Raw genomic sequence first — 22459 nt, 5'->3', positions numbered from 1 at the left:
CTACGTACTAATGTACTCCGTAACTACCTAGTACGGAGTACTGTGCCAATTGAACTGCGCGTCTTGGGTGGACCTCCACTGACCCAACACAACACCCCGTCCCGGCGGGGGGGGGGGGGGTTCCAGCTTCCAGTTCTTACAGTGGCATGGCTCCCCGTAAGAGTCCCTTGGGCACCCCCTAACCCCCTACGGATGGCACCTCAGCCCACAGAGCTACAGTGGGTGTACTAAGAATGGAACTTATCCATGGGAAGCCACATTGGCAGCCCTAGATTTTCTCACCATCTGGCTTCCTCCGAGACCCAGACCCAACATGTCACAGCATCCGCGTCGTACATGACTGTCCGAGCGCCTTGCTCAACGACTGCTCGAGCCGGGAGACGCTTGCTTGGACCCTACTATCTGTTCCGGTGACGAAGCGACCCGGCGGCGCATCGCGTCTCGCCCTCCGCTGCCCCATGGCTGCATCCAGCGCCAGAGCGGCCGCCTCAACAACATGGCGAGCTTCCTCTACTACTAGAGGTAGTGGCCCTTCTTCTCGCACCTTTTCTCGCGGGGCGGTCCGACTGATGCCCACGTCTACAGTCCCGTTACTACGCCGCGCGAAAATGGCACCGCCCGTGGCCTCCGCCTGCAACGCGGGCGCCCCGTGGACGCCGTCACGGCCGTCCTCAACCTCGTCGTCGTCGTTCGCGACAAACCCCCGATTCTCCTACAACATCGCCGCCTCCTTCATCGCCAAGGACCGCCCGTACGACCCGTCCACACACGTGTTCCACTTCAACCCCTACAACCGCATCCAGCCCCCGCGGCAGCGTCGCCGCTCCTCCCGCCCCGACTCGGGCCACGACGCATTCTTCGTCTCGCGCGTCAACGACTCGGGCGCCGTGGCGTTTGGCGTCGCCGACGGCGTCGGGGGGTGGACGGACTCGGGTGTCGACCCGGCCGACTTCTCCCACGGCTTCTGCGACTACATGGCGGCGGTGGCCTACGAACACGACGGCGCCGAGAGCCCGCCCCTGACGGCGCGCCGGTTGATGCAAGGGGGCTACGACGCCGTGTGCAACGACAAGAGCCTACACGCGGGCGGCAGCACGGCGTGCGTCGCCATCGCCGCGCCGGACGGGACCCTGGACGTGGCCAACCTCGGCGACTCGGGGTTCCTCCACCTGCGGCTCAACGGCGTCAACGCCTACTCGGAGCCGCAGACGCACGCCTTCAACACGCCCTTTCAGCTCTCCCTCATCCCCCCGCGGCTCGCCGCCCGCATGGCCGCCTTTGGCGGGACGCAGCTCAGCGACCTGCCCCGCGACGCCGACGTGACGCAGCACTACCTGCGGCACGGGGACGTCCTCATCTTCGCCACCGACGGCGTCCTAGACAACCTCTTCAACCAGGACATCCTCCGCATCGCCAGCCGCGTCATGGTCTCGAGCGGCGCCTGGCAGATGACCGAGGCCGGCGGCGTCCGCTGCGCCGACTCGATAGACGCCCTAACGCGGGCGCGGGCGCGGGCCGGCGGCGACCGCGGCTCTCCCGGCGAGGCCACCACCACCACCACCACCACCACCACCACGCCGGAGCGGACCGTGACGCTCCAGAGCCTGCTGGCGACGGAGCTCGTCGGGGCGGCCAAGAGCGCCAGCGTCAACACCAAGATAGACGGCCCCTTCGCCAAGGAGGTGCAAAAGTACTATCCGCACGAGCAGTGGCGCGGCGGCAAGGTCGACGACATATGCGTCGTCGTCGCGGTCGTGTCCGAAGATTCGGCCGGCGCCAAGAGCAAGCTTTGAGAGCACAAGCTTCAAGAGCTTGTTGGCGCTGAGCCGCCCGCGGGAACAACAGTGGCGCAGGGGGATCATCACCATCAGCATATAGACAGCATCACGCAAGTTTTTTTTTTTATGAATTAGCCCGTAGGGTTGCTCTTGGGAGCCCTTGGCTTGGGGGCGTCTTTACTTTGAGTAATTCAAGCATGGGGAATGAGAATACGATGATGATTCTATCGCACGAAGTGGGACATCGGGATGGATCGTGACTGGCTGTAGCAGGGCCATCTGCTTCACATTCTCGCCCTTTTTCCCCCCTTTCGACGTCGATGCGTTTATATTATACAGGTAGGCTCTTCCCATGCACGACACGCAATCACCAGCGGTCAAAGCCCCGGAGTAACTATCGGCGATCCTGGACAAAAAGTCAGTCACCACCAAAACCATCATCTCTCCTCTCACCAAGGGGGACCAGCCACACAGCCGCAAAAAAAGAAGAAGAAAACGTACCTCGCAACCAGCTTCTTCGCCGACACCTTATTGTCCCTCAAGTCCTTGACGCCCTGCAGCACCCCATCCAGCCCGCCCGGCAGCACCTCGACGGGATGCGGCCTCAGCCTCCCGTCGGCGAGCAGGCGCTCGACGTAGCGGTAGAACCAGCACGCAAAGTCCCTGTCCGCGCGCGCCCGCTCCTCGCTCATCCACGGGTGCTTGCGCCCGTACGCGCTGGCGACGAACGTCAGGGACCAGGCGACCCCGTCCGGCCACTGCCACGAGTCGTCCATCTCCGCGCTCAGGTCGAGCATGTTGATTAGCATCATCTTGTTCTTCTTCCTTTGCCCGACATGGCCCTCGCCTTCGTTACCACCACCGCTGCCGCTGCTATCGCACAAGCCGACGAGAATGTCGCTGATGACCTTGTGGCTCCCAAAGTCGGACACCGCGTCGAGTGCATGGCGGAACGGCGGCTGCTGCTGCTGCTGCTGTCCCGGGGCGTGCGCCTTGACCGTCTCGATGACCCGTTGCGCCACGTCGCCGTCGCGGTAGCCAATGATGTGCGTCGCGGCATCCAGCGAGCGGACGTACTCGATGCCCTTGCCCGCCACTGCGACGATGGGACTCAGGTTGCTGAGCTTGGCGAGCTGCAGCGCGTACGCGCCCACCGCCGTCGAGCCCCCGTATATGAGCACACCACCCGCGGTGCCTTCTTCCTCCCCCTCCCCGTCCCCGTCCCCCCCTCGCCGCGCCGGCACGCTCGTCGGCAGGGGCAGCCGGAGGGCCTGGTACAGCGCAATGGCCGCCGTCATGGCCGCCAGGGGGATGCCCGCGCCCTGCTCGAACGAGACGTTGGGCGGCAGGCGAAACGTGGTCGAGCTCGGCGCGACGGCGTACTCGGCGAAGCCGCCGCCCGGCTCGCCGATGCGGTGGAACGCGGCCACGCGGTCGCCGGGTACTCAAAGGCCTCCTCGCCGACTGCCTCGACGAAGCCGGCGATGTCGTCGCCCACGTTGAAGGCCTCGTCCTCCGTGCGGTCCTCGGTGTGCTACACGAGGCGGGATCTCGGTCATCAAACGGGCCAAAAAGTCATATACAAGTGTCGAACGTCCAAGTCAGACTATGTATGCGCTATGCGCTTTGTTTACCTTCCAGTCCTTAGGGTTCAAGCCGGCCGCGACGACCTTGATGAGGACTTGATCCGGTCCCGGTGTGCTTTGGGAGAGGGAACATTCAGTTAGCGGCCTTGTCGGGGGCAAGCAAGGCTGTTGAGTGAAAGCATCTCGGACAAAGAACCTGCATTCGAACGCAAAGATTCCTTTATAGACGGCGCAAAGCATGGATTTAACAGACAAGGCATGTACGGAATGTCAACCTTGCGGCGCAAAGCGGTAAATTCGGGATCACCGTAGAGGGCCAGCTCTTCCATCTTGCCATTGTGTGACGATGCCTGAGCCATGGTAGTTGAGTTTTCCCGTTCGTGCCATTCTCACCGAATAATATGCTACTACTGTGTTGTGAGAAGCAGTTGCCATCAGACATTTGAGGCCCATGCGATATTTATCAAGATCGAGTTCAACATGTCGTTAGAGGAGGCTGCTCCGCAGCTGGTTTATTGGCTGCCTGAACACCCAGCATACTCGGTGCCTGCTTCTGCCAACCCGACGGGGCCAGTCGTATCCATCAAAATCGCTGCCGTTGGGTCTCTTGCATAGTGCGCTGCATGCCGAGCTGACCTCGCTTCGACATAATCGGAAGGTGCAGTGTATAATATTGAGGGCGGCCGAGATGGAGTCCTTGACCAACAAGTGGTGCCTGTGACATCCGCCAGCGCCGCAATGCTGCATCGCAAACCCGTTGGTTTTCGAAAAGGCACGTCAACATGGGTCCTGAGACACCAGGTTTCCTTGTCTCCAGCCTAGGACGGGACAGACGTGTTATCCAACGACCTGCAGCACCCCCGGCTGGAAACTGCTTGAGTGATGGACCCCGGTGTGGACTTCAATGCTGGTGTTGCCTCGCCGTGCGGAGATTCCAGAGACCAGCAGCCGGTGCGGAGCGAAACCACAACGTGTGTTGGCCCAACGCCTCGCGTCGGATGTTCCGCATAGGCAGACCCTCGGATTTCACTCCTCGGATTTGGCACTTTTCCCTATGTCGGTGCCTACTTCTTCGTTCTCTCAGCAAGTCGGGGGACTTCCGTCTCATACTGCAGCTCCAGGCAGACAGGTCGTCTTTTGGCATCCGAGGCGTTGTAGTCCCCCCCTGGTGGTCATCAAGTCGGCATCCATCTTCTCAGCCAAAGTGCTCGCGCTCGACATGATGCGTCACCGCCGTCTCGTCGCCCTCAAACGCTTCACAGACGGGACACCGGACGACAGGCGGCAGCCCCGCGTCCGACACATCCTCCTCCTCCACCCGCCGCCGCCGCTCCCCGCCCGTGGCGGCCGCGGCGTCTTCATTGTCGGGCAGGAGCGCGGGCATGAAATCCGCCAAGCTCCTCGCCGGCGGACCCTCGGGGAACTCGTCCAGCTCGCGCCTCACGTCCGTGTAGCGATGGGTGAACCTGCCCGCTGACAGAGGGGGAGCGGCGACGCGGTTGTTGTTGTTGTTGTTGCTGCTGCTGCCTGCCTCCTCGCCGTTCCTGCCCCAGGAAGGGAAAGAAGAAGAATAAGAAGAGGCAGCAGTGGTGGTGGTGTTGTCGGCCATGCGCTGCACGCGGCCGACCTGCCCGCCCCGCAGGCGCACCTTGATGCCGCGCGGGTGGTCCCCCCGCGTGAGCAGCTCGGCCACGATGCCGGCCGTCTCGCGCCCCGTGGGCTGGTCCTCCTTGAGCACGACGTGGACCGACGCCCCCGGGACGACCTGCCGGAGGGTCGGCACCGTGCCGGCGGCCTGCTGCGGCGTGGCGGGGGTGTAGTAGCGGTAAGGCCGACCACCGCGGCTTGGGCGGGAGTTGTTGTTGTTGTTGTTGTTGGTGGCGGTGGCGGTGGTGTCTTGCTGCTGCTGCTGTTGCGTGCTGCTGCTGCTGCTGCTGCTGGCGCCGGTGGGGGTGGTACTGGGCTTGTTGCTGCCGCCGTGATGGCGGTTTGGCCGCGGCTGCCGGTTGCGTGGCCGGTTCATAGCGGGCGTGCACGCTTTCGGATGCGCGGTTGTACGTGATGTGCGGTGGAGGACTGATGCGATGATGGATGGTAGTGGTGGTGGTGGTGGTGAGTGAGTGAGATGGATGTATGAAGTACGAAGCCTGTTTGGTGGTCAAGCTTTTGGAGCGGGAGCACCACCCAAAGACCCGCAACCACAGGCGGTCCTCAGCTATAGTATTCTACTTTGCGGTCGTAGTCCAACACCAGCCATCAACTCGCACGTTTACACTTTGGGCCCGCCGTGTGACTTTAATGTATGTTTCTTGATCCGGAAATTTCGAATAAATTTCATCGTTCTACGATGTACGTATCATAGAACGGCGGAAGTTATTTCGCCCAATAACTCGCCCCCCGTGACGTTGCTACCGAACCACCGATCACGTCCTATCCACCCTACTGTCTTCGCCTTAAAAGCATCCATCGCAGCCCTATACAAGTGGAGTGACGCCTGCGTATCCGTACAGTGTGTGACAATGACAGACATGTCCAACAGCACCAGAAAACAAGCCATCGTGATGGCGAGCATCAGTCCAAACAGCTTCCTTCCACCCCGTGACGTAGCCCTCCTCGTCACCCTCGGCGTGCTTGTCGTCGTCGTCGTTTCCGAAGGTGAGCCCCGCATCGTCGGCAGGGTTCTCGACGTACGCTGGCGGAGCTTCTCTGAGTGCGAGGTCCGGCGTGCCGCCGAAGCCTTCCTTCGAGCCGGAACCGTCGCTGAAAGTACGATTATCGCTTCGCTGCCAGCTCCTTTTCGGGGACGATCTGTGCCATGCTGCGACACAACAGAGGGCCTTTGGCGCCCTGGCCACAGCTCAAAAGGCTGCGGCTCAATCGGCGGAAGATCTGCCACTCGGTGAGACAGATTTAGTAGGACCGCGGAAACAGATCCAATAGGCCGCGCAATGCTGTCGTCCTGCGAAACGCTGCCGTATACAAGGCGCAGCTTGCGAGGCCCATCCACGGTAGCAATGCCACAGTGGTGCTCCGTTGCGTAGCGACGCCCTACTCTCCAATCCGTCGGAAATGGCAATTTCTTGCCAACGGCGATCCTTCTCCAGTCCTGCGAAACCGAGATGCGGAGGGTTGGCTGCATGCTGGTGGTTATCCTGCCCCGCCAGCGGCGGGCGCGAAGGATCACCATCCGCACTCTGGCGGAGCGACGCTCGCAACGGCCGCGCAAACCGGCGGTCGCTTTCTGCTGCATTCTATTACGTCGATTGATAAACCGGGGGACATCCTTATGTTTCCCAGGGCCCGAAAATATCCGTCATCCACGTCATGTCGTTGAGGTCGAATCCCGGCCCAATGATGTGGCTGGGGTCCATCATCATCTTCGGCTCCAACGGCGGCATGGCGTTCAACGGCTGACTCGTCTGGCTGGTCGGGGTCGGCAGATTGTTGTTCAATATATGAGCCAACGCCGGCTCCCAAAAGTTCCTCACGTTTCGCAGGATCCTAGCGCCCTTGAGGAAGACGGTCCCGTCGCTGTCGTCGGTGCGCAGGCAGTACACTTCTCCGACCTTGCAGAAGACGTCAATGGTCTTGTCCAGAAGCACGAGAAGGTCCGCCGTGTTGCGGAGGACCTGCTTGTCCCACGCCGGATCCTCCGACGTGGTGAGCCGGTAGAGAATCGCCTGCAGGTGGGACATGCTGACGTAGACGTTAAAAGGCAGGCCCGGCACCTCCATGAGCGGTACGCTAAAGAACCACTCGAACCAGGTCGCCGATGCCTTGGTGCACGAGAACATGCTGCTGATCCTCGTGGCTTCCGGGATCGCTTGGCCAGTGAAGAGCGCAACCGAGTGGACCTCGGCCTCTGTGGCGTACAGCTGCAGCTGCACAACATCTGCGGCTTGTTAGACAAGACAAGAGTCATTCCCCTTTGGCTGAACCGTGCAAAAGGAGAGGTAAGACGTACAGTGCGAGTGCAGTGCCGGCGGGAGCCGTCGACGGAGCTCCTCAAGACGCATGAGCAGGCCCGGCTTGTAGATGTGGGTTGGTCCCTGGCTGTCGTCACCGCAGCCTTGAAGGCGCAGGAGCTTCTGCGCCTCTTCGTTGATGAGTTGCGTCCGGACGAGCGCCACCAGGATCTCATCGAGAGGCTGATCCTTTTCACGATCCAGAGTCTCTAGCGACTCCTCCATGTGCGATGTCCAGTGGAGCGTCTCCATCTTGCCAATGAACGAGGTGCACCTGCAGGCGGGTACAATCTACATGTCAGCTTCGTTGTACAAGGGGGCGGCGCGCCACTGTCCGCGTTGCACTTACACGGAGGTGAGATACCACAGCGCCAGGGCTGCTCTGCGCTCCTCCATTGTCCGGACTTTGGGCGGCGGGGTCGGCCGCAGACTCCAAACCTTCAGGTACAAGCCGGACATGTGCTCCTCATGCGGGTTTCGCGTCAATCCCATGTCATAGAGGATGGTGGCTGCTAGTTGGCTGTACAGGATGAGGAAGGGTTTCGAGCCCGGTCCGGTATTCATGGTGGCCCTGTATAACATGTAGTGTGAGACGCTGCAGCAATGAATGGGCTCTCGCGCCGCTGACTGCGTCTAAACCATGACTTACCAGCTTATGTATGCAATCAGGCCCAGCAGAACGTCCATGGTTCGCTCGTTGTTGAACACCATGCGATCAGAAAGCTCCTGGCGAACCTTGTCCCTGAGGATCTGCTGCTGCGGCAGGGACATTGATGTCATGTTCATGATGCACGTCCACAGGAACGGCCGCTCTTTACGTAGCGCATCCGCCGTGACATGGTCGGGAAGATGCATAAAGGGAAAGTTCCTGAGCCAGTCGCGGAACTTGCCAATGTAGATCTCCGCCTCCGCCGGCGTCGGCTCAGGGCGCACGTACGCATCGCTGCCAATGCTTGGAATCGCAGTGTCAACGCAGAAAGACTTGCTGGCAGGCTCCGGAGCCGACGGCGGCGGCGGCGTGTCCGCTGTTGCCGCAGCGGCTAGGGAGTCGAGGCGGCTGGTTGGGAACAGATGGGGCATCGAGGAAGCGTGGACCTTTGTCGACGGCTTCGTCGTCGTCGTCGACGAGGCGTATGCATCTAGGACATTTTGGTCGCCCTTTTGCGTGGCCCGCAGGATCGAGACGAGGTCCTCGAGCTTCTCCTCGAGCTGCGCCGTCCTGGAGCTGGTGGACCTCTTGGACGTGCGCTTGCGGGTGGCGGCGATCTGGTGGCACTCCTTGCCGAGCCGGTGGCAGCGCTCACAGCTCCCACCCTCAGAACGCAGTATGCACCTGCACTTGGCCTTGGAGCAGTTGGTGCACGAACGGCCATAGCCCGCGGGCAGGCCGTTGCTCGACCCCGTTCCCGTAGACATGGTTCCGTCGGTCATGACCCCGCTGGCTGGTACCGTGGCGGATAAAATGGCTGACGTTGGACGAGGGCCTCAAATCTCGGATTTCAGTAAGAGACTCCAAGGGGGCGAAAGGCATTGAACCCCATGTACAATAATAAAGAAGCGGGTTTGACCATGGGTGGCCGGCGGCGTCCTCGACCTCGAGTTGTATGTCGGGGTTCGCCCTCGGGCGGCAATCGTGAATGCCGTGCGGTGACGGCAATGACCCCGCTAATTGCCCTTTTTTCGAGAATCGGGTTCATTCCAATTCCGAACTCCGGTTCTGAATCCCGCCATTGCGTGGGTTCTCCCGCCCAGCAGCGGCCAGTGCAACAAACCGCGACGAATGAACGTCGAAGCTGCTGCTTTGTGCATTTGTCAGATAATAAGCCGTCGGGTGGTCACATTTGATGAGCCACGCATGATCCTCATTGCCCCAAGCAAGGCTCAACTCTACGCCGAGTCGGGACACCTGCGCCGAGGCCTAATGTCATCCGCCAACAGATAACAGAATTGCAAACAACGCGGTCGGCAAAGGAACAAGCACTGGCTCGTTTCTTGCTCAACTGTACTTCGTACCAAGTTTGAACCTCTAGCCGAGGCGCTGACCCGTCCAATCGAACTTGGAGATGGCGGATCCTTCGAAAGAAATTGATACTCAGCGTTGCCAATTTGCCGAGCTGAGGTAACTCAGGGTTGCTTGTCCTCCATTCCATGTCTATGGTCGCAGCAGCTTGTTCATTGGCGTCCGTGGGAGCTCAAATGCCGCGGAAAGCCGTTTCTTCTGCCGAATGTCAAGGCCCCATGCCAAAGCTGTCCGCCGATCGCGAATTTCGATTGTCCAGACGTGCTGACGTGAATTGAGCATGTAGGCTTGGACGACTTCGGATTTGTTCCGTGAATCCTCCTAATCTGACGAGATTGAATTGAGGGACAAGGAAAATGATATTCCTCAACCGGCTCAGGGTAGCCCAGCGTGTCTTGGGGCGCGCGCTTCCGTGTCGCGGGCGGCGGGCTTGCGACAGCTGTTACATAACAGCCCACCAATCATGGAGCTCCGTCGCCGCGCGCGCCAGGGACCCCTCTCAGGGCCGATGATCGCCGAAATTCGTCCCTCCACCTTCACACGTTCATGCCTTCAGCCCAAACGTCGCCAACAAACTCCGCCCCCTTTTCCCGCCCGCTCGTAACGCAACTGCCGCCGCGCACTCCTCGTCCGCCCCCCATGGCAGCAGCACCAAGCCTCATGGCCGCCGAGATGCTCCCCCGATTTCTGCTCCCGCGCCTGAGCTGGGCCGCGGGCGCCGCCGCCACCCCGCACGCAGTGTCTCGATCCGTCGCATCGACATCGCGGCCGTGGGCTGTCGCGTTCCAGGACGGGCGGACGTCCGGCGCGAGACGCTCGTTTTACCATGGCTCGTCGCCGCCCGCGAGACCCTCATCCATCGCGGATGGTGCGCCTGCGACGCCGCCGTCGCCGCGGAGGAGGAGCAGCCCGATATTGCGTCGTGCGTTCCACGCGACGGCGCTGCGGCAGCGCGACCACCACTTTGATACGCTCAAGTTCGTCAAGCGCCTACAGGGCGAGGGGTTCACCGAGGAGCAGTCCGTGGCCATGATGAAGGTCCTCAACGACGTCATCGAGGAGAGGTACGCCCGCCTGGCCGCCGCTCACGTCCCCGCATCTCGCCTCACGTAGTACCTTTTTTTTTTGCTCGTGCCGCTGACCCTCCGGGACACGTTCCCCCCCGCAGCATCCAAAACCTCACCCGCACCATGGTCCTCCGCGAGGACGCCGCCAAGGCCACGTACACGCAAAAGGTCGACTTCGCCAAGCTGCGCTCCGAGCTCCTCTCGGCCGACAGCACCGAGTCCAACACGACGCGCAGCGCCCACGAGCGCCTGACCAACGACATCACCAAGCTGAGCAGCCGCCTGCGCGACGAGATCGGCCGCACCCAGGCCAGCGTGCGCCTCGACCTCAACCTCGAAAAGGGCCGCATCCGCGAGGAGGCCGTGGGCCAGGAGCTCAAGATCAAGGAGACGGAGAGCAAGATCGAGCAGGAGGTGGCGGCGCTGCGCGAGAAGCTGGAGCAGGTCAAGTTCCAGACGCTGCAGTGGCTGATTGGCGTCTGCACTGGTTTCGCGGCCCTGCTGCTCGGTGCCTGGCGCTTGCTCATGTAGCGGCGGCGGTGGCGGCGACGGGCGGAGTTTGCGATGCAGAGTAGACGGCGCTCTATGATTATAGCGGTGGTATGTGTTGACAGGCAGCAGGGCTGGACTTGCGATACCCGCGTAGCTTGCATTGATATTAATATACAAAGACTTGCCGCGTTCAGAAATTCGCTGTGCGCAGATGCTTCGAGGAGGAGACGAGGACGTCGACCAGCCTCGAACGGACTTGGGCATGCTCATTGCTCCTCTGATAGCATTGCTCTGCTCTATGCTTGTGCACCAAGTAACTTAGTTTGGTGGTGGGAGCACATTCGCCGAGTATTTGATCCTATCATCTATCCTTTGCCTATTAAGACAGTACTATTCGGTAGTCAGGCCGCTTGAGACTCGGTCAATGGTAACAAGTCAATGTCAATGTCCCTGGCGCCAACGCAGGCAAGAAGTAGCACACCGGCAAGACACAGGGCGGGGCTAGGCGGGAAAGACCACACCATTTACTTACCTGTACGCGTCAAGACCTACTTCGTACAACACCATGCATGCAGGAGCGCAAGCCGCCAAGACGGTGAAATTCGGCAGCGTCCTGAACATGCACGCGCGCTCGAGCCAAAGGGGCCGCCGGCCAAGAAGCTCCTGCAAAGACCCGATCCTCTGATGGATCCTGCCCCGTTGGCCACGATAGTACGAGAGACGCCAGTCAACTCCGGATGTTGGGTCTGCACACTGCACTGTACTTACTACAACATCTACTGAACTTTCGCACAGCAGTACTTGTTTATTGTGGCAGAAACATCAGACCGCCACGCCCCCGCGCCGAGAAAAAGGGACCGCTCGGAGGGAGTTGACGGCCGTGGCGTCTGCCTGGCCCAGACCAGAGATGGAGAGCTGTTGTGATTCTTGAAAAGATGCAGGACGCCAACGACCCACGATAGTCTCATCCGATCACGTCAACGCGGGGAAGGCTTGTACGCAGGCTTCACTGGATGAGGTCTTGAAACCACAGACAGCGGAAGGCCGGCTGGACTCTAAGGACACCGCAACAGGGAACGTCAATATTGCCAGGTGACTGCTACCGTACGCTTAGGCCTCTGGTTCTTTTCTCCCGCTGTTGTGCGCAGTTGCCGTCCAGCCGCTGGGATCTAGTACATGCCTTCCAGCCTCTTTCCGTGTCGAGCCTAGAGCATGGTTTGCACGAAGCCGCCACATGATACCTCGTACGCGGGGTGTGTTTTCCCGACGAGAACGTCTGGCTGCGATACCTCGCTTAAGCCGCATGCCCAGCGCAAGGAACTGGGGACCTCCTATCTGTGGCCGTTGACATGGCCTTCTTTGGGCTGCGGAGCCTCCGTCCTCCTCCTCTGTCCTCCTCCTCCTCCTCCTACAACCGCGGAAGGGGGGGCCGCTTTCCCTCCCCGCTCGCGTGGCGGCAAACATCATTTTAACCTCAATCTCACAGCAGCGTGAAACGTAACGCCATGCTCCTTCATCTCATATGCATACTATCGCTTCGACGACTTTCCAGCGGTGGCGGGCCGGCAAAACGGGGCATGAACCCCCCTCGAGTGTGGGCTATGCCTCAACTCCTCCATCGCCCGGCGACACGCCTCCCGAGACGCACAGCGCTGGCGCTCCTCCTCCCCATATGGAGAACGCGAGGCAACGCTCTGATGAGTGACACACGAGGAAGAAAGATCCAGTCCATCACCGACGACCAACTTGTCCGCCCCCACTCGCAATAATTCGAGGCAGGCAGTAGAATATCCATGGGCTCCTTGCATATGCATTCTGTAGGCCGCTGTCTTGTTCGTGTGGCACGCGAGCTTATATGCTCAACGGCGCGTCCTCTGTTGGCAAGGCAGCATGTCAGGGTGTCATTAGTAGAAATCCCTTGTTTCTCTACTCTTCCCTCACTCGGTTCACTCGCCTATGTTCTTTTGTTTCCAGGCCTCCCGTTGTGGTGTTGGTGCCCGCTCATCGCTGTCCTCACGCAAGTCGAAACTCTGCTCCAAGTTTGAGCCTGATCCGAGGCTCCCACACCACTCTCTTCTCCCCTCTCTTTCTTCTTGTTGTGAAATGTATTTCCGAGCAGTAGCAACAGCAGGTCTGGTGTTTCTGTGCTTGACCGGCCAGGTAAGTGCGTCGTGCGCATATGGCACCATCCTGGAGCCCAGGCCAGAGGGCGGCGCGGTCAAAGTAAACACATTCGGATACTCAGGGGAAAAGGTATTAACTAACAAACGCACCGTCCGAGTCTAATACTTCACCCATGACTTCCCGGTCCACCTTGCTTTACCACCACCCGCCGCCGCCTTCACTCAGGCCAAACTTACAACTATACTAACAAACACCACCACTGCAGGGTCCCGCGAGCTGGGTCAACTTGGACCCTACCAAAAACGCCCTCTGCGCTCATGGCTCGAAGCAATCCCCCATTGACATGTCGCCGGGGTCCTTTGCCGTGATCCGCGGCCGCAACCTGTCCCTCAGCATCCCCGACAGGGCGGCGGGGGGCACGGACTTTGAGAACCTCGGCACCACCGTCGAGGTCGTCGTCGCCGCGGGCGGTGGCGGCAACATGACATTTGAGCATGTGCCGTATACGCTGCAGCAGTTCCACTTCCACCTGCCCAGCGAGCACCTCGACAACGGCACCAGCATGGCCATGGAGATGCACATGGTGTGGCAGGGTCCCGCCGCCGGGCAGATTGCCGTGATTGCCAACTTCATTGACATTAACGACGACGATAACGACAACGACGATGACGATGTCGACGAAGACACCACGGCAGGCAACGCTTCCACCACGAAGAATACAGCGCTCCTGGACGAGGTCCTCGGGTCCGTCGACAAGATTGCCCGGCCGGGGACAAAGACCGAGACCGGCGCGCTCAAGATGAGCGAGCTGGTCGAGGTCCTCTCCGCGGGCTCGTTCCAGACGTAAGCCTCATCCCTGAATCTCTCCCTGATGCGAAAAGACGATCTCTCTTTTTTTGTTGTTGTTAGAGATTGTTGGAGAAAGGAGCTGATGTCATTGTGCTTTTGCTCTGTGCGCACGCAGGTACGAGGGCTCGCTCACCACGCCTCCATGCACCGAGGGCGTGCGGTGGCTCGTGTCGACGCAGAAGCTGGCCATCAAGCCCGGCACCTTCAAGATGGCCCGGTCCGTCATTGGCTTCAACGCGCGGTTCCTGCAGAACAATGTCGGCGTAAGGAAGCGTACGCAGAAGCGCCTGCGCGTTGGGACCGTCCCCAGGATCCCGATTCCGTACCCATGGGCGTGAAAACTCGCCGCCGCATATTCTCCTCCTCCACCATCCGATGGCGGCGCTCAGACATCAATGCATGGTCGTGATACTGGATATCGCACACGAGTTTACCAGCAGACAGACAGGCAACTGAGAGATTAAAAGGGGCATGGCGCGCCGTTTTAGACAGCATTAGAGTCCCAGGCCATGAAATGGACTTGTAAGACTTCCCTTTCAAATATACCAATTTGTACTTGTCGGAGCGGAAAAGCGGCAGGGCAGTTGAGCCTGTCAATGTTGCTGCAGACACCCACTCGTAGTGGAGGCCAAGCCTTAATACGTGTATGGCGGATACTATGCCATGCCTAGCACGTAAAGTTGCGCCCTCTCAACCATTTATGTATACGTGACACAGCGACAACAAACGAACAGGCTTTAGCCCCGCCAATGGGCCACCAGTGACCAGGACCCCTTCTTGACTTCTAATATGAAGCTTTCCAGACACAATTGAATCCGCGTCAACGTTGGGCAATCGCTTCGCACAAGGTCCACGACTTTACCTTGGACTCATCCCATCGTGATTTGCTTCACTCCAACTGACCCCGCCCCGCCATACCTACCTACTCATTGAACCCGCCACGGTGGTCCCGAGTCCCGACAACCCACGCATCGCTTCAGTTTCAACAACAACAGCAACAACCACCATTGACCATGGCAGACAAGCCCAAGGTGCTGCTCTTGGGCGAGATTGAACAGTACGTAAACGGGAACACTCACACACTCACTCACTCTTCCTCCTGCCACCACCACCATCACCACCAATCGACTCGAAGCGTCTTGTTGCCAGAGGGCAGGCACGCAGTCGCTTTCAACGTACACACACACACACACACACACCCTACCCTCCATCCTGACCTGACCTCGGTACATTGACGTCCTCCAGTGCCCACGAAGCCTGGGCATCCCTCGCCGACATCGCGCACGTCCTGCGGCCCCGGGCCCGCAACCGCGCCGACTTCATCGCGGAATGCCAGTCGGGCTCCCTCGACGGCGTCGTCGCCGCCTACCGCACCTTTGCGTCCGCCCGAGTGACGGGCCGCATCGACGGCGCGCTGCTCGACGCCCTGCCCTCGTCGTTTCGCTTCCTCTGCCATAACGGTGAGTGGGCACTACCTACCTACCTTTCTCTGCTTCCTTTCCTTCCCTCCCTCCCGGCTCGCCTTTACACGGCCACGCATTAGATAGTAGACAACCGACCTCTTCTCTTCCTCTTCCTCCCCTCCCATGCACATGTAATGTAGCTCTCATCACCATCTCCCCCAGGCGCCGGATACGACCAAATCGACATCACCGCATGCACCCGACACAACGTCCGCGTCTCCAACACCCCCACCGCCGTCGACGACGCCACCGCCGACACCGCCATCTGGCTGCTCCTCGGCGCCCTGCGCGGCTTCCCCGCTGCCGTCGCCTCCCTGCGCGCCCGCGGCGCCCGGCGCACCGGACCCGACGGCCGGCCCCTCCCCCTCGGCCGCGACCCCCGCGGCAAGGTCCTCGGCATCCTCGGCATGGGCGGCATCGGCCGCAACCTCGCCGCAAAGGCCCGCGCTTTGGGCATGCGCATCCGCTACCATAATCGGTCGCCCCTGAGCGGTGGCGGTGGCGGTGGTGGTGGTGGCGGAGGAGGAGGACGAGCAGGAGACGATGCCGCCACCGCCGAGTACGTCGACTTTGAGACGCTGTTGAGGGAGAGCGACGTCCTCAGCCTGAACCTGCCCCTGAACGTGAGTCTGTCCATCCTAGCTCGAGGTCGTGCTGTCCTCCCGGTGTCGGTGTCGTGCGTGGTCATGCAAGCCCGTCTGTCTCATCAAGACTACTAATACCCGTCGTCAGCCGAGCACCCGTCACATCATATCTACACCCCAGTTTGCCATCATGAAGCCCGGCATCGTCATTGTAAACACAGCCCGTGGCGCCGTCATGGACGAGGCCGCCCTTGTCGAGGCTCTGAATTCCGGAAGAGTCGCTAGCGTGGGACTCGACGTCTACGAGAACGAACCTCATATCCACCCGGGGCTGCTCGCGAACCCAAATGTTCTGCTTTTGCCACACGTAGGCACATGGACCCTCGAGACAGAAACCAAGATGGAGGAGTGGGCCATTGACAACGTACGCATGGCCGTCACCAAAGGAAAGCTCAAGAGCATCGTCCCGGAGCAAAAGGCCATGCAGTGCGAAGAGAGTGGACAGGCCAATTTATAAGGTTCCATCGACATACGCATCTCAAACCAGTATTGGCGCAGATAGTCTCAAGCGAGAAGTGTCTATTCAGGTAGACCTAGTCATCCATCTATCCATGGCCGCGGTTGACGGGCCGTCGCGGTGCGATTCCATCAAGCTCCGCCTCATCTTGCCCATCCATCATGTGTCTTTTGTATCTCGCCAGTGGGGGAATCATGTCTTGTCAAAGCCAACGCCGTTTTGTTGAAAAAGCAGATGTGTTCCGCCTTCGTCCACCCAGCGAGATGCCCATTCATTTAACGCAAACAAAAGCAAAAACAAGAAATCAGAACGGCACATGTCTTTTAGTCTCCCAGCCCCGATGCCATGCAATTTTCATGCTGTTGAATCCACAAGTTTGCCCATTACCGGGTCCGGGACACCGGCAGAAAGTCGTTACACGTACGAGTCCAGTTGAAGGACTCTTGGGTATGTAGTACAGAGAGGAAATTTAGTAGCGGTAGATGTCGCTCTTGAAGGGGCCCTCAACGGTGAGGCCGAGGTACTCGGCCTGGACCTTGGACAGGCTGCTGAGCTCGGCCTGAACGTGGTTCAGGTGGAGACGGGCAACCTCCTCGTCCAGGATCTTGGGCAGGACGTAGACGCCGACCTCGAGCTTCTCCGTCTTGGCAAACTCGACGTACTTCTTGCCGAAAGCCTCATCGTTGGCCTTGTACAGCATGATCTGGGCAAGCACCTGGTTGGTGAAAGAGCAGGACATGACGAAGGAGGAGTGGCCGGTGGCGCAGCCCAGGTTGACGAGGCGGCCTTCGGCGAGGAGGATGATGTGGCGGCCAGAGGGCATCAGGAAGCGGTCGACCTGAGGCTTGATGTTCTGGACCGACTTGGCGTTCTTCTTGAGCCAGGCAACATCGATCTCAATGTCGAAGTGACCAATGTCTATGCCACTGTCAGATTACCTTGCGGACTCAAAACATGGTGGTAGGGGTGGTACTCACTGCAAACGATAGCGTCGTTGGGCATGGCCTCGAAGTGAACGCCAGTCAGGATGTCACGGCAGCCAGTGGTGGTGACGAAGATCTGGCCGATGCTGGCAGCCTTCTCCATGGTGGTGACCTGGTAGCCGGCCATGGCGGCCTGGAGAGCGTTGATGGGGTCAATCTCGGTGACCAGGACGCGGGCGCCCATGCCGTGCAGAGCCATGGCGCAGCCCTTGCCGACGTCACCGAAGCCGGCGACGACAGCGACCTTGCCAGCAATCATGACGTCGGTAGCACGCTTGATACCGTCAACAAGGGACTCGCGGCAGCCGTACAGGTTGTCAAACTTGGACTTGGTGACGGAGTCGTTGACGTTGATGGCGGGGACGAGGAGCTTGTTGTCCTTGAGCATGCGGTACAGGTGGTGAACGCCAGTGGTGGTCTCCTCCGAGACACCGTAGCAGCCCTTGAGCATCTCGGGGTACTTGGAGTGGACGAGCTGGGTCAGGTCACCGCCGTCGTCGAGGATCAGGTTCAGCTTGTTGCCATCCTTGAAGGCAAGGAGCTGCTGCTCGAGGCACCAGTTGTACTCCTCCTCGGTCTCGCCCTTCCAGGCGAAGACAGGGACACCAGCGGCAGCAATGGCGGCAGCGGCGTGGTCCTGGGTGGAGAAGATGTTGCAGCTCGTCCAGGTGACCTCGGCGCCGAGAGCAGTCAGGGTCTCGATGAGGACGGCCGTCTGGATGGTCATGTGCAGGCAGCCGGCAATGCGGGCACCCTTGAGGGGCTGGTCGGCGGCATACTTCTCGCGTGTGGACATGAGACCGGGCATCTCATTCTCGGCCAGCTCAATCTCCTTGCGGCCAAAGGCGGCGAGGGACAGGTCGGCGACCTTGAATTTCTGGGCGGGGGCAGACATGGTGGCTGTGTTGTGACGGGGGAGAGGGCGGTGGATGGGAGTTTGGATGAGGGCGAGACAATTGAGGTGTTTGAGGAGAGGAAGACGGAAGGGTTCAAGTACTTTCACGGCGAGGGGGGGCGGAGAGGAGGAGGGGGATGGCAGATTGTCGAGGTGGGATTGGGCGGTGAAGATTGAGGGGCAAAATTTGCTTGCGGGCGGGGCAGGAGCGCGCCCAGAGCGAGCGCCGAAAGTTCTGTACAGTATACCCCTCAGCAACTGCGCGCGTGGCTGTGGTAACGATAACGCCGTCCTGGCGGCTCGGGCGATCGGTTTCGGAGTAACAGAGCCTCTGACCACCGCCGCCGGCAGGCCATGACTTGGCGCAATGTGGCCGTATCCACAGCGTGCCTGGCACTCGCACCAGCCCACCATCCGTGAGCGGGAGATATTATGTCAGCCCATGAGCCCTTCAACGCCAGCATCGTCGGCGGCTGTCGTAAGCAGGCAGCACTTGCTCTGGTTGGCGATGCTTGAGCTGGCTGATTGATTTTGTGGCGGATTTCTACCAGTATTCTCGTGACTCGGAAATGCAATCGTCGATGGGTTCGTGCATCAGGCGCTGCAGCCTCGTAGCCGAAACGGCTCGCACCAGCCCAAAGGCCCCGGTAGGCAGGGAGACGGTACTTTGTAGCTCCTCCCCATGGACACTACGCCATTCAGCATCGTGTGTAGTCGTAGCAATGTCTTCACAGGCAGGTGGTGGCGCGCCATGGCCCCGCGTTGGGTATTCACACGAGTGCATTCAAGCACAACTCTTGTCGCTAAATCTAGACAAGCACTCATTCAATCCCTCCATCCGGAACGCCGTCAATGCAACCTGCCAATTGGTGCCTTGATCCCTGACTCTGCCCCCTGACGGCAGACCGTTTTACTGGGGCAGCAGGTTCTCCCTCACGGCGAACATCTTGGCGCTAACGTTGGCAGTGAAACCATCCACCTGCTTGCTGTATTGATCCACCTGCTTCGCGTTGAGCATGCCCTCCAGCCGGCTAGGCTCCTGGGGCAGCTTGAACAGTCGCTGCCACTCGTCCTCGGGTAGGAGTGGCTGCTTGGCAACGGCGCGCTGAGCGTTCTCGGCCTTGCGCTTCGTCTGCCACTGCGTAATCTTGGCCTGCTCACGGCCGAGTTGTCTTTGATAGAACTGGAAGTTGTTGAGGTCGGTATAGTGGGACTCGATGCTCTCGAGAAGGAGGTCGCACGTCTTCTCCAGGAACGGGTCGATGGAGAGGTCAAGGGTGTCGACAGAAGGATACAGTGGCACCCTGGAGTCGGCATCCTTGAGGTCGGCGAGCGAGTTGGGCTGCTCGATCTCGTCCGAAGAGGGGCGGGTAGGCATCTGGTGCAGGAAAGATGTGAGGAGATGCGAGTTGTGGACGGTAATGGGCAGCTCGGCCAAGATGTCGCGGAAGGACAGCTTCGTCTTTTGCAGGCTAGACGATGGGTCAGCAACAAGATCGTATCCTAAACGGCGTTCACGCCGACTTACTTCTCCGTCGTAAACTTGCCCTCCTTGTAGGCGTTCATGAAGGTAGTTGTCAAGCGGAATGCTCGCAGGGTGAGGTTGCCTTGCGAGCTCTTGCTGGCGTCGTAGACGAGGGCCACAGTCCGGCTGTTGTCCTTTTGATAGTGGTACTGGTTCTCGATGAAGCTCATGTTGACAAAGTTGCCCATCGTGGCGCTCGTGTACCAGCCAACATTGTTGGCATCGACGTTGACCTCCTTGAGGTGCCGAATCATCTCGTTTTGGTACGCGACGTTGGACTTTTGCCGAGGAGCGGCCGCGGCGATCTGCGAGGCGTCGTTCTGGTGGCTGTCGGCGGTGGTGCCATCGACTGTGGGGAAAGGGAACGTGTTGGTGATCTCGAGGAGGCCGTTCTGGTCCATGCCGACGATGGAACCCGTCGCGGTCGTAGGGAAAGCCGAGGAGCAGTGCTTGGCAATCTTCATGATCACCTATCCCAACGTCAGCACCCCCCATGATGGCATTTGGATATCGAAGTGGGGCATTGCCGACTCACCAGAGCCTCGACCTGCACCGCCTGGAAAGGCGCATCCTTAAGAGAGTCGCTCATATTGTCCGTTTCGTTCGAGAAGCTCTAGAGACCGGTGTGGACGCACAGAGAGGAGCTGGCGCGAAGGTTCGGGGTCGGTGAGAATGCGAGGCCGTCTCGTTTGATGGAATATCGAACTTTTCGCGTGCCGATTTGTGGGCGTTGTGGGTTGGAGGCGGTGAGACGCGGCAGAATTGGTGGGGGTGAAGGCGGCGCCCCTGGAGCTCAACCAGCACCGGCTGATCCTCGACCTTTCAACCCCATCGATGCCCGACGCCCTCGCCGCAGTGTGCGACACCAGCCACGGATTGACTCACTGTCCTTCGAGCTTCCCAATCGCCCCCAAGGGCTACAAACCGTAGGTATCACAAGAAGCAAATCAGTTTCTTGACGCCTCACGCGAGTGCGTGAATTTGTTTTCATATCCGTCTGAGGTCACTCGAGAGTACAAATAGCGTGGCAGCAATGCTGTCTCTTCAATACCATCAAGGTTCTACACCTTCTAAAACGCTATTTATCGCTAATATGAGACCGCCCCTTGCGCACTTTCCATGAAAGAGCTTCCGCGATGCCATGTGTCTTCCGTCGGCATTCACGGAGTCGCTGTCGCTGAAGTTGGCCTGCTCGCCCCTACTGAGACGCTCGAGCGCGCCCTCACTGACTCCAAGGAACGATTCCCCAGCTGTCGACATTGTCTCGCACGACGAGGCGATGCTGGTCGATCTTCCAGAACGCATACAAAGCCCGCGTAGAACCTGCGGCTTTTCGATGGGCGGGACCCCTCCCGCCCTCCATCGCATCCTCGCGCGACCTCCAAATGCAGGTTGCGAGATTGCGCAACTCGGAATCCGGCGACCCGAACCAGTACCTGCGCCATAATCAGCATATGGAGCCAGGCTTTAAGCATCGACGCAGAAGGCTCACTTGAGAAAGCCGCCGCTGGCTACGGCCTCGGCATGGGCGGCCTTGTCCAGCTCACCGAGGTGGCTGTACTCGGTGCTCGGCTTGATCTGCGAGCGAAATGCGACGATGTAAAAAGACGTCTCCTTGAAGCCCTTGCCAGACGCCTCGGCAAGCTGCTTCAGCTCGGCGATCACTTCGGACCAGTTGAAGGATTCGGTGTACGGCGCCGTGGCATAGTCGTCACGGGTTGCCCGCAAGCGAGCCAGAGCCTGAGCGAGGAGGGCGTTCTCGCGATCCAGTGTGTCGAGATCCAGCAGATGCTCTGGATCCGAGTACGGCGACTGGATGATGAGGCGATCTTGTGGTAGGAGGTCATCGCGGAGTGCGGAAATGGCCTCCTTCTCCCTGGAGAAGACCGGCACGTCGACGGGGAGCGCTGTCTGGGCTTGTGCTGCCATGGTGGCAGGGGGGACTGGTGCGCGGGGACTCGGACGGCGAGGCAACGCTGCAACACGAAGAACGGCGATGTTTCTGGGAGGAAAAAAAACCGTTCGTCGAGTTGGCTCGGCCAGGGAAAAACTACGACAAAGGCACGGGCAGCCCGGGCGCGAGTCAGGGACAAATAAAGGGCAGAAGCAAGGGAACGGGATGGAGGGAATCCAGCAAGCGACAGCACACCGCCATGCGGGCACGACAGCTGTTTCCCCGGGCACCCGATACCCAGCGCAGCGCACGGCTGAGGGTCGACATTGCTGGACTGCACGGCAGGATCCTTGGGGAGGGGCGCGTTTGTGGAAGCGGGCCAGTCAGAGCAATTTTAGCAGCGATGAGGCAGTCCGGGGCCCGGATTTCGCAATCCAAGATCAGCAACGACGAGCCACGGAGTCGGGCGGGCACTGGGGCATCTACGGAGCGAGCCCACGACAGTATGCACTGGCGACTGCACGGGACTGCGTCGAATTGCCGAATTGGCAAGGTTTCAGTCGTCTGGCTCTCGTGATACTGCCTAGGTTTGCCCGGAGGCGCGAGAGGGCATCGAGGAATTGGACATTCCCCAGATCGACGTCAATGCGTGGTCAAGAGGGTTTGGGCTGGGCTGTTGTGCGCTAGCCCCTTGATTGCACCATCGCATCACACCAT

The 22459-nt window shown here is 60.0% G+C and overlaps 10 protein-coding genes across 10 annotated transcripts; 4 read left to right on the top strand and 6 right to left on the bottom strand.

Annotated features, from left to right (window-relative positions):
- The first annotated feature begins 163 nt into the window (after positions 1-163).
- PTC7 (Protein-serine/threonine phosphatase) lies at positions 164-2287 on the top strand. The gene has a single exon (XM_047992545.1). It carries the CDS (start codon positions 459-461, stop codon positions 1791-1793), a length of 1335 nt encoding a protein of 444 aa, XP_047848559.1. The 5' UTR covers positions 164-458; the 3' UTR covers positions 1794-2287.
- On the bottom strand, positions 2173-3076 carry JDV02_010782 (uncharacterized protein; the record flags this gene model as incomplete). The annotated part of the gene is made up of 2 exons (XM_047992544.1): positions 2173-2184; positions 2288-3076. 2 exons carry the CDS (start codon positions 3074-3076, stop codon positions 2173-2175), a joined length of 801 nt encoding a protein of 266 aa, XP_047848558.1.
- A 1483-nt stretch (positions 3077-4559) lies between these two features.
- On the bottom strand, positions 4560-5489 carry JDV02_010781 (uncharacterized protein; the record flags this gene model as incomplete). The annotated part of the gene is made up of 1 exon (XM_047992543.1): positions 4560-5489. Exon 1 carries the CDS (start codon positions 5385-5387, stop codon positions 4560-4562), a length of 828 nt encoding a protein of 275 aa, XP_047848557.1. The 5' UTR covers positions 5388-5489.
- Positions 5490-5678: 189 nt separating this feature from the next.
- Positions 5679-8875, bottom strand: JDV02_010780 (uncharacterized protein). Its single transcript, XM_047992542.1, has 4 exons — positions 7979-8875; positions 7679-7900; positions 7329-7603; positions 5679-7256 (listed from the first exon to the last, which is right to left on the bottom strand). The coding sequence occupies exons 1-4, from the start codon at positions 8758-8760 to the stop codon at positions 6649-6651; spliced, it is 1887 nt and encodes a 628-aa protein (XP_047848556.1). The 5' UTR covers positions 8761-8875; the 3' UTR covers positions 5679-6648.
- Positions 8876-9208: 333 nt separating this feature from the next.
- FMP32 (Protein fmp32, mitochondrial) lies at positions 9209-11097 on the top strand. Its single transcript, XM_047992541.1, has 2 exons — positions 9209-10413; positions 10518-11097. Exons 1-2 carry the CDS (start codon positions 9896-9898, stop codon positions 10945-10947), a joined length of 948 nt encoding a protein of 315 aa, XP_047848555.1. The 5' UTR covers positions 9209-9895; the 3' UTR covers positions 10948-11097.
- A 1713-nt stretch (positions 11098-12810) lies between these two features.
- Positions 12811-14446, top strand: JDV02_010778 (uncharacterized protein). Its single transcript, XM_047992540.1, has 3 exons — positions 12811-13161; positions 13298-13875; positions 13997-14446. Exons 1-3 carry the CDS (start codon positions 12865-12867, stop codon positions 14217-14219), a joined length of 1098 nt encoding a protein of 365 aa, XP_047848554.1. The 5' UTR covers positions 12811-12864; the 3' UTR covers positions 14220-14446.
- A 193-nt stretch (positions 14447-14639) lies between these two features.
- On the top strand, positions 14640-16787 carry GOR1 (Glyoxylate reductase). Its single transcript, XM_047992539.1, has 4 exons — positions 14640-14938; positions 15127-15341; positions 15507-15967; positions 16077-16787. Exons 1-4 carry the CDS (start codon positions 14895-14897, stop codon positions 16443-16445), a joined length of 1089 nt encoding a protein of 362 aa, XP_047848553.1. The 5' UTR covers positions 14640-14894; the 3' UTR covers positions 16446-16787.
- SAH1 (Adenosylhomocysteinase) lies at positions 16339-18588 on the bottom strand. The gene is made up of 2 exons (XM_047992538.1): positions 17423-18588; positions 16339-17363 (listed from the first exon to the last, which is right to left on the bottom strand). The coding sequence occupies exons 1-2, from the start codon at positions 18321-18323 to the stop codon at positions 16915-16917; spliced, it is 1350 nt and encodes a 449-aa protein (XP_047848552.1). The 5' UTR covers positions 18324-18588; the 3' UTR covers positions 16339-16914.
- Positions 18589-19077: 489 nt separating this feature from the next.
- On the bottom strand, positions 19078-20534 carry EIF3H (Eukaryotic translation initiation factor 3 subunit H). Its single transcript, XM_047992537.1, has 3 exons — positions 20384-20534; positions 19852-20318; positions 19078-19795 (listed from the first exon to the last, which is right to left on the bottom strand). Exons 1-3 carry the CDS (start codon positions 20435-20437, stop codon positions 19234-19236), a joined length of 1083 nt encoding a protein of 360 aa, XP_047848551.1. The 5' UTR covers positions 20438-20534; the 3' UTR covers positions 19078-19233.
- An 802-nt stretch (positions 20535-21336) lies between these two features.
- JDV02_010774 (uncharacterized protein) lies at positions 21337-21777 on the bottom strand (the record flags this gene model as incomplete). The annotated part of the gene is made up of 1 exon (XM_047992536.1): positions 21337-21777. One exon carries the CDS (start codon positions 21775-21777, stop codon positions 21337-21339), a length of 441 nt encoding a protein of 146 aa, XP_047848550.1.
- Positions 21778-22459: the final 682 nt, after the last annotated feature.

This window comes from Purpureocillium takamizusanense, chromosome 14, assembly GCF_022605165.1.
Source record: "Purpureocillium takamizusanense chromosome 14, complete sequence".
Lineage (NCBI taxonomy): Eukaryota > Fungi > Ascomycota > Sordariomycetes > Hypocreales > Ophiocordycipitaceae > Purpureocillium > Purpureocillium takamizusanense.
Note: the sequence above shows the minus strand (reverse complement) of the source record. Positions and strands in the feature narration are given on the sequence as shown.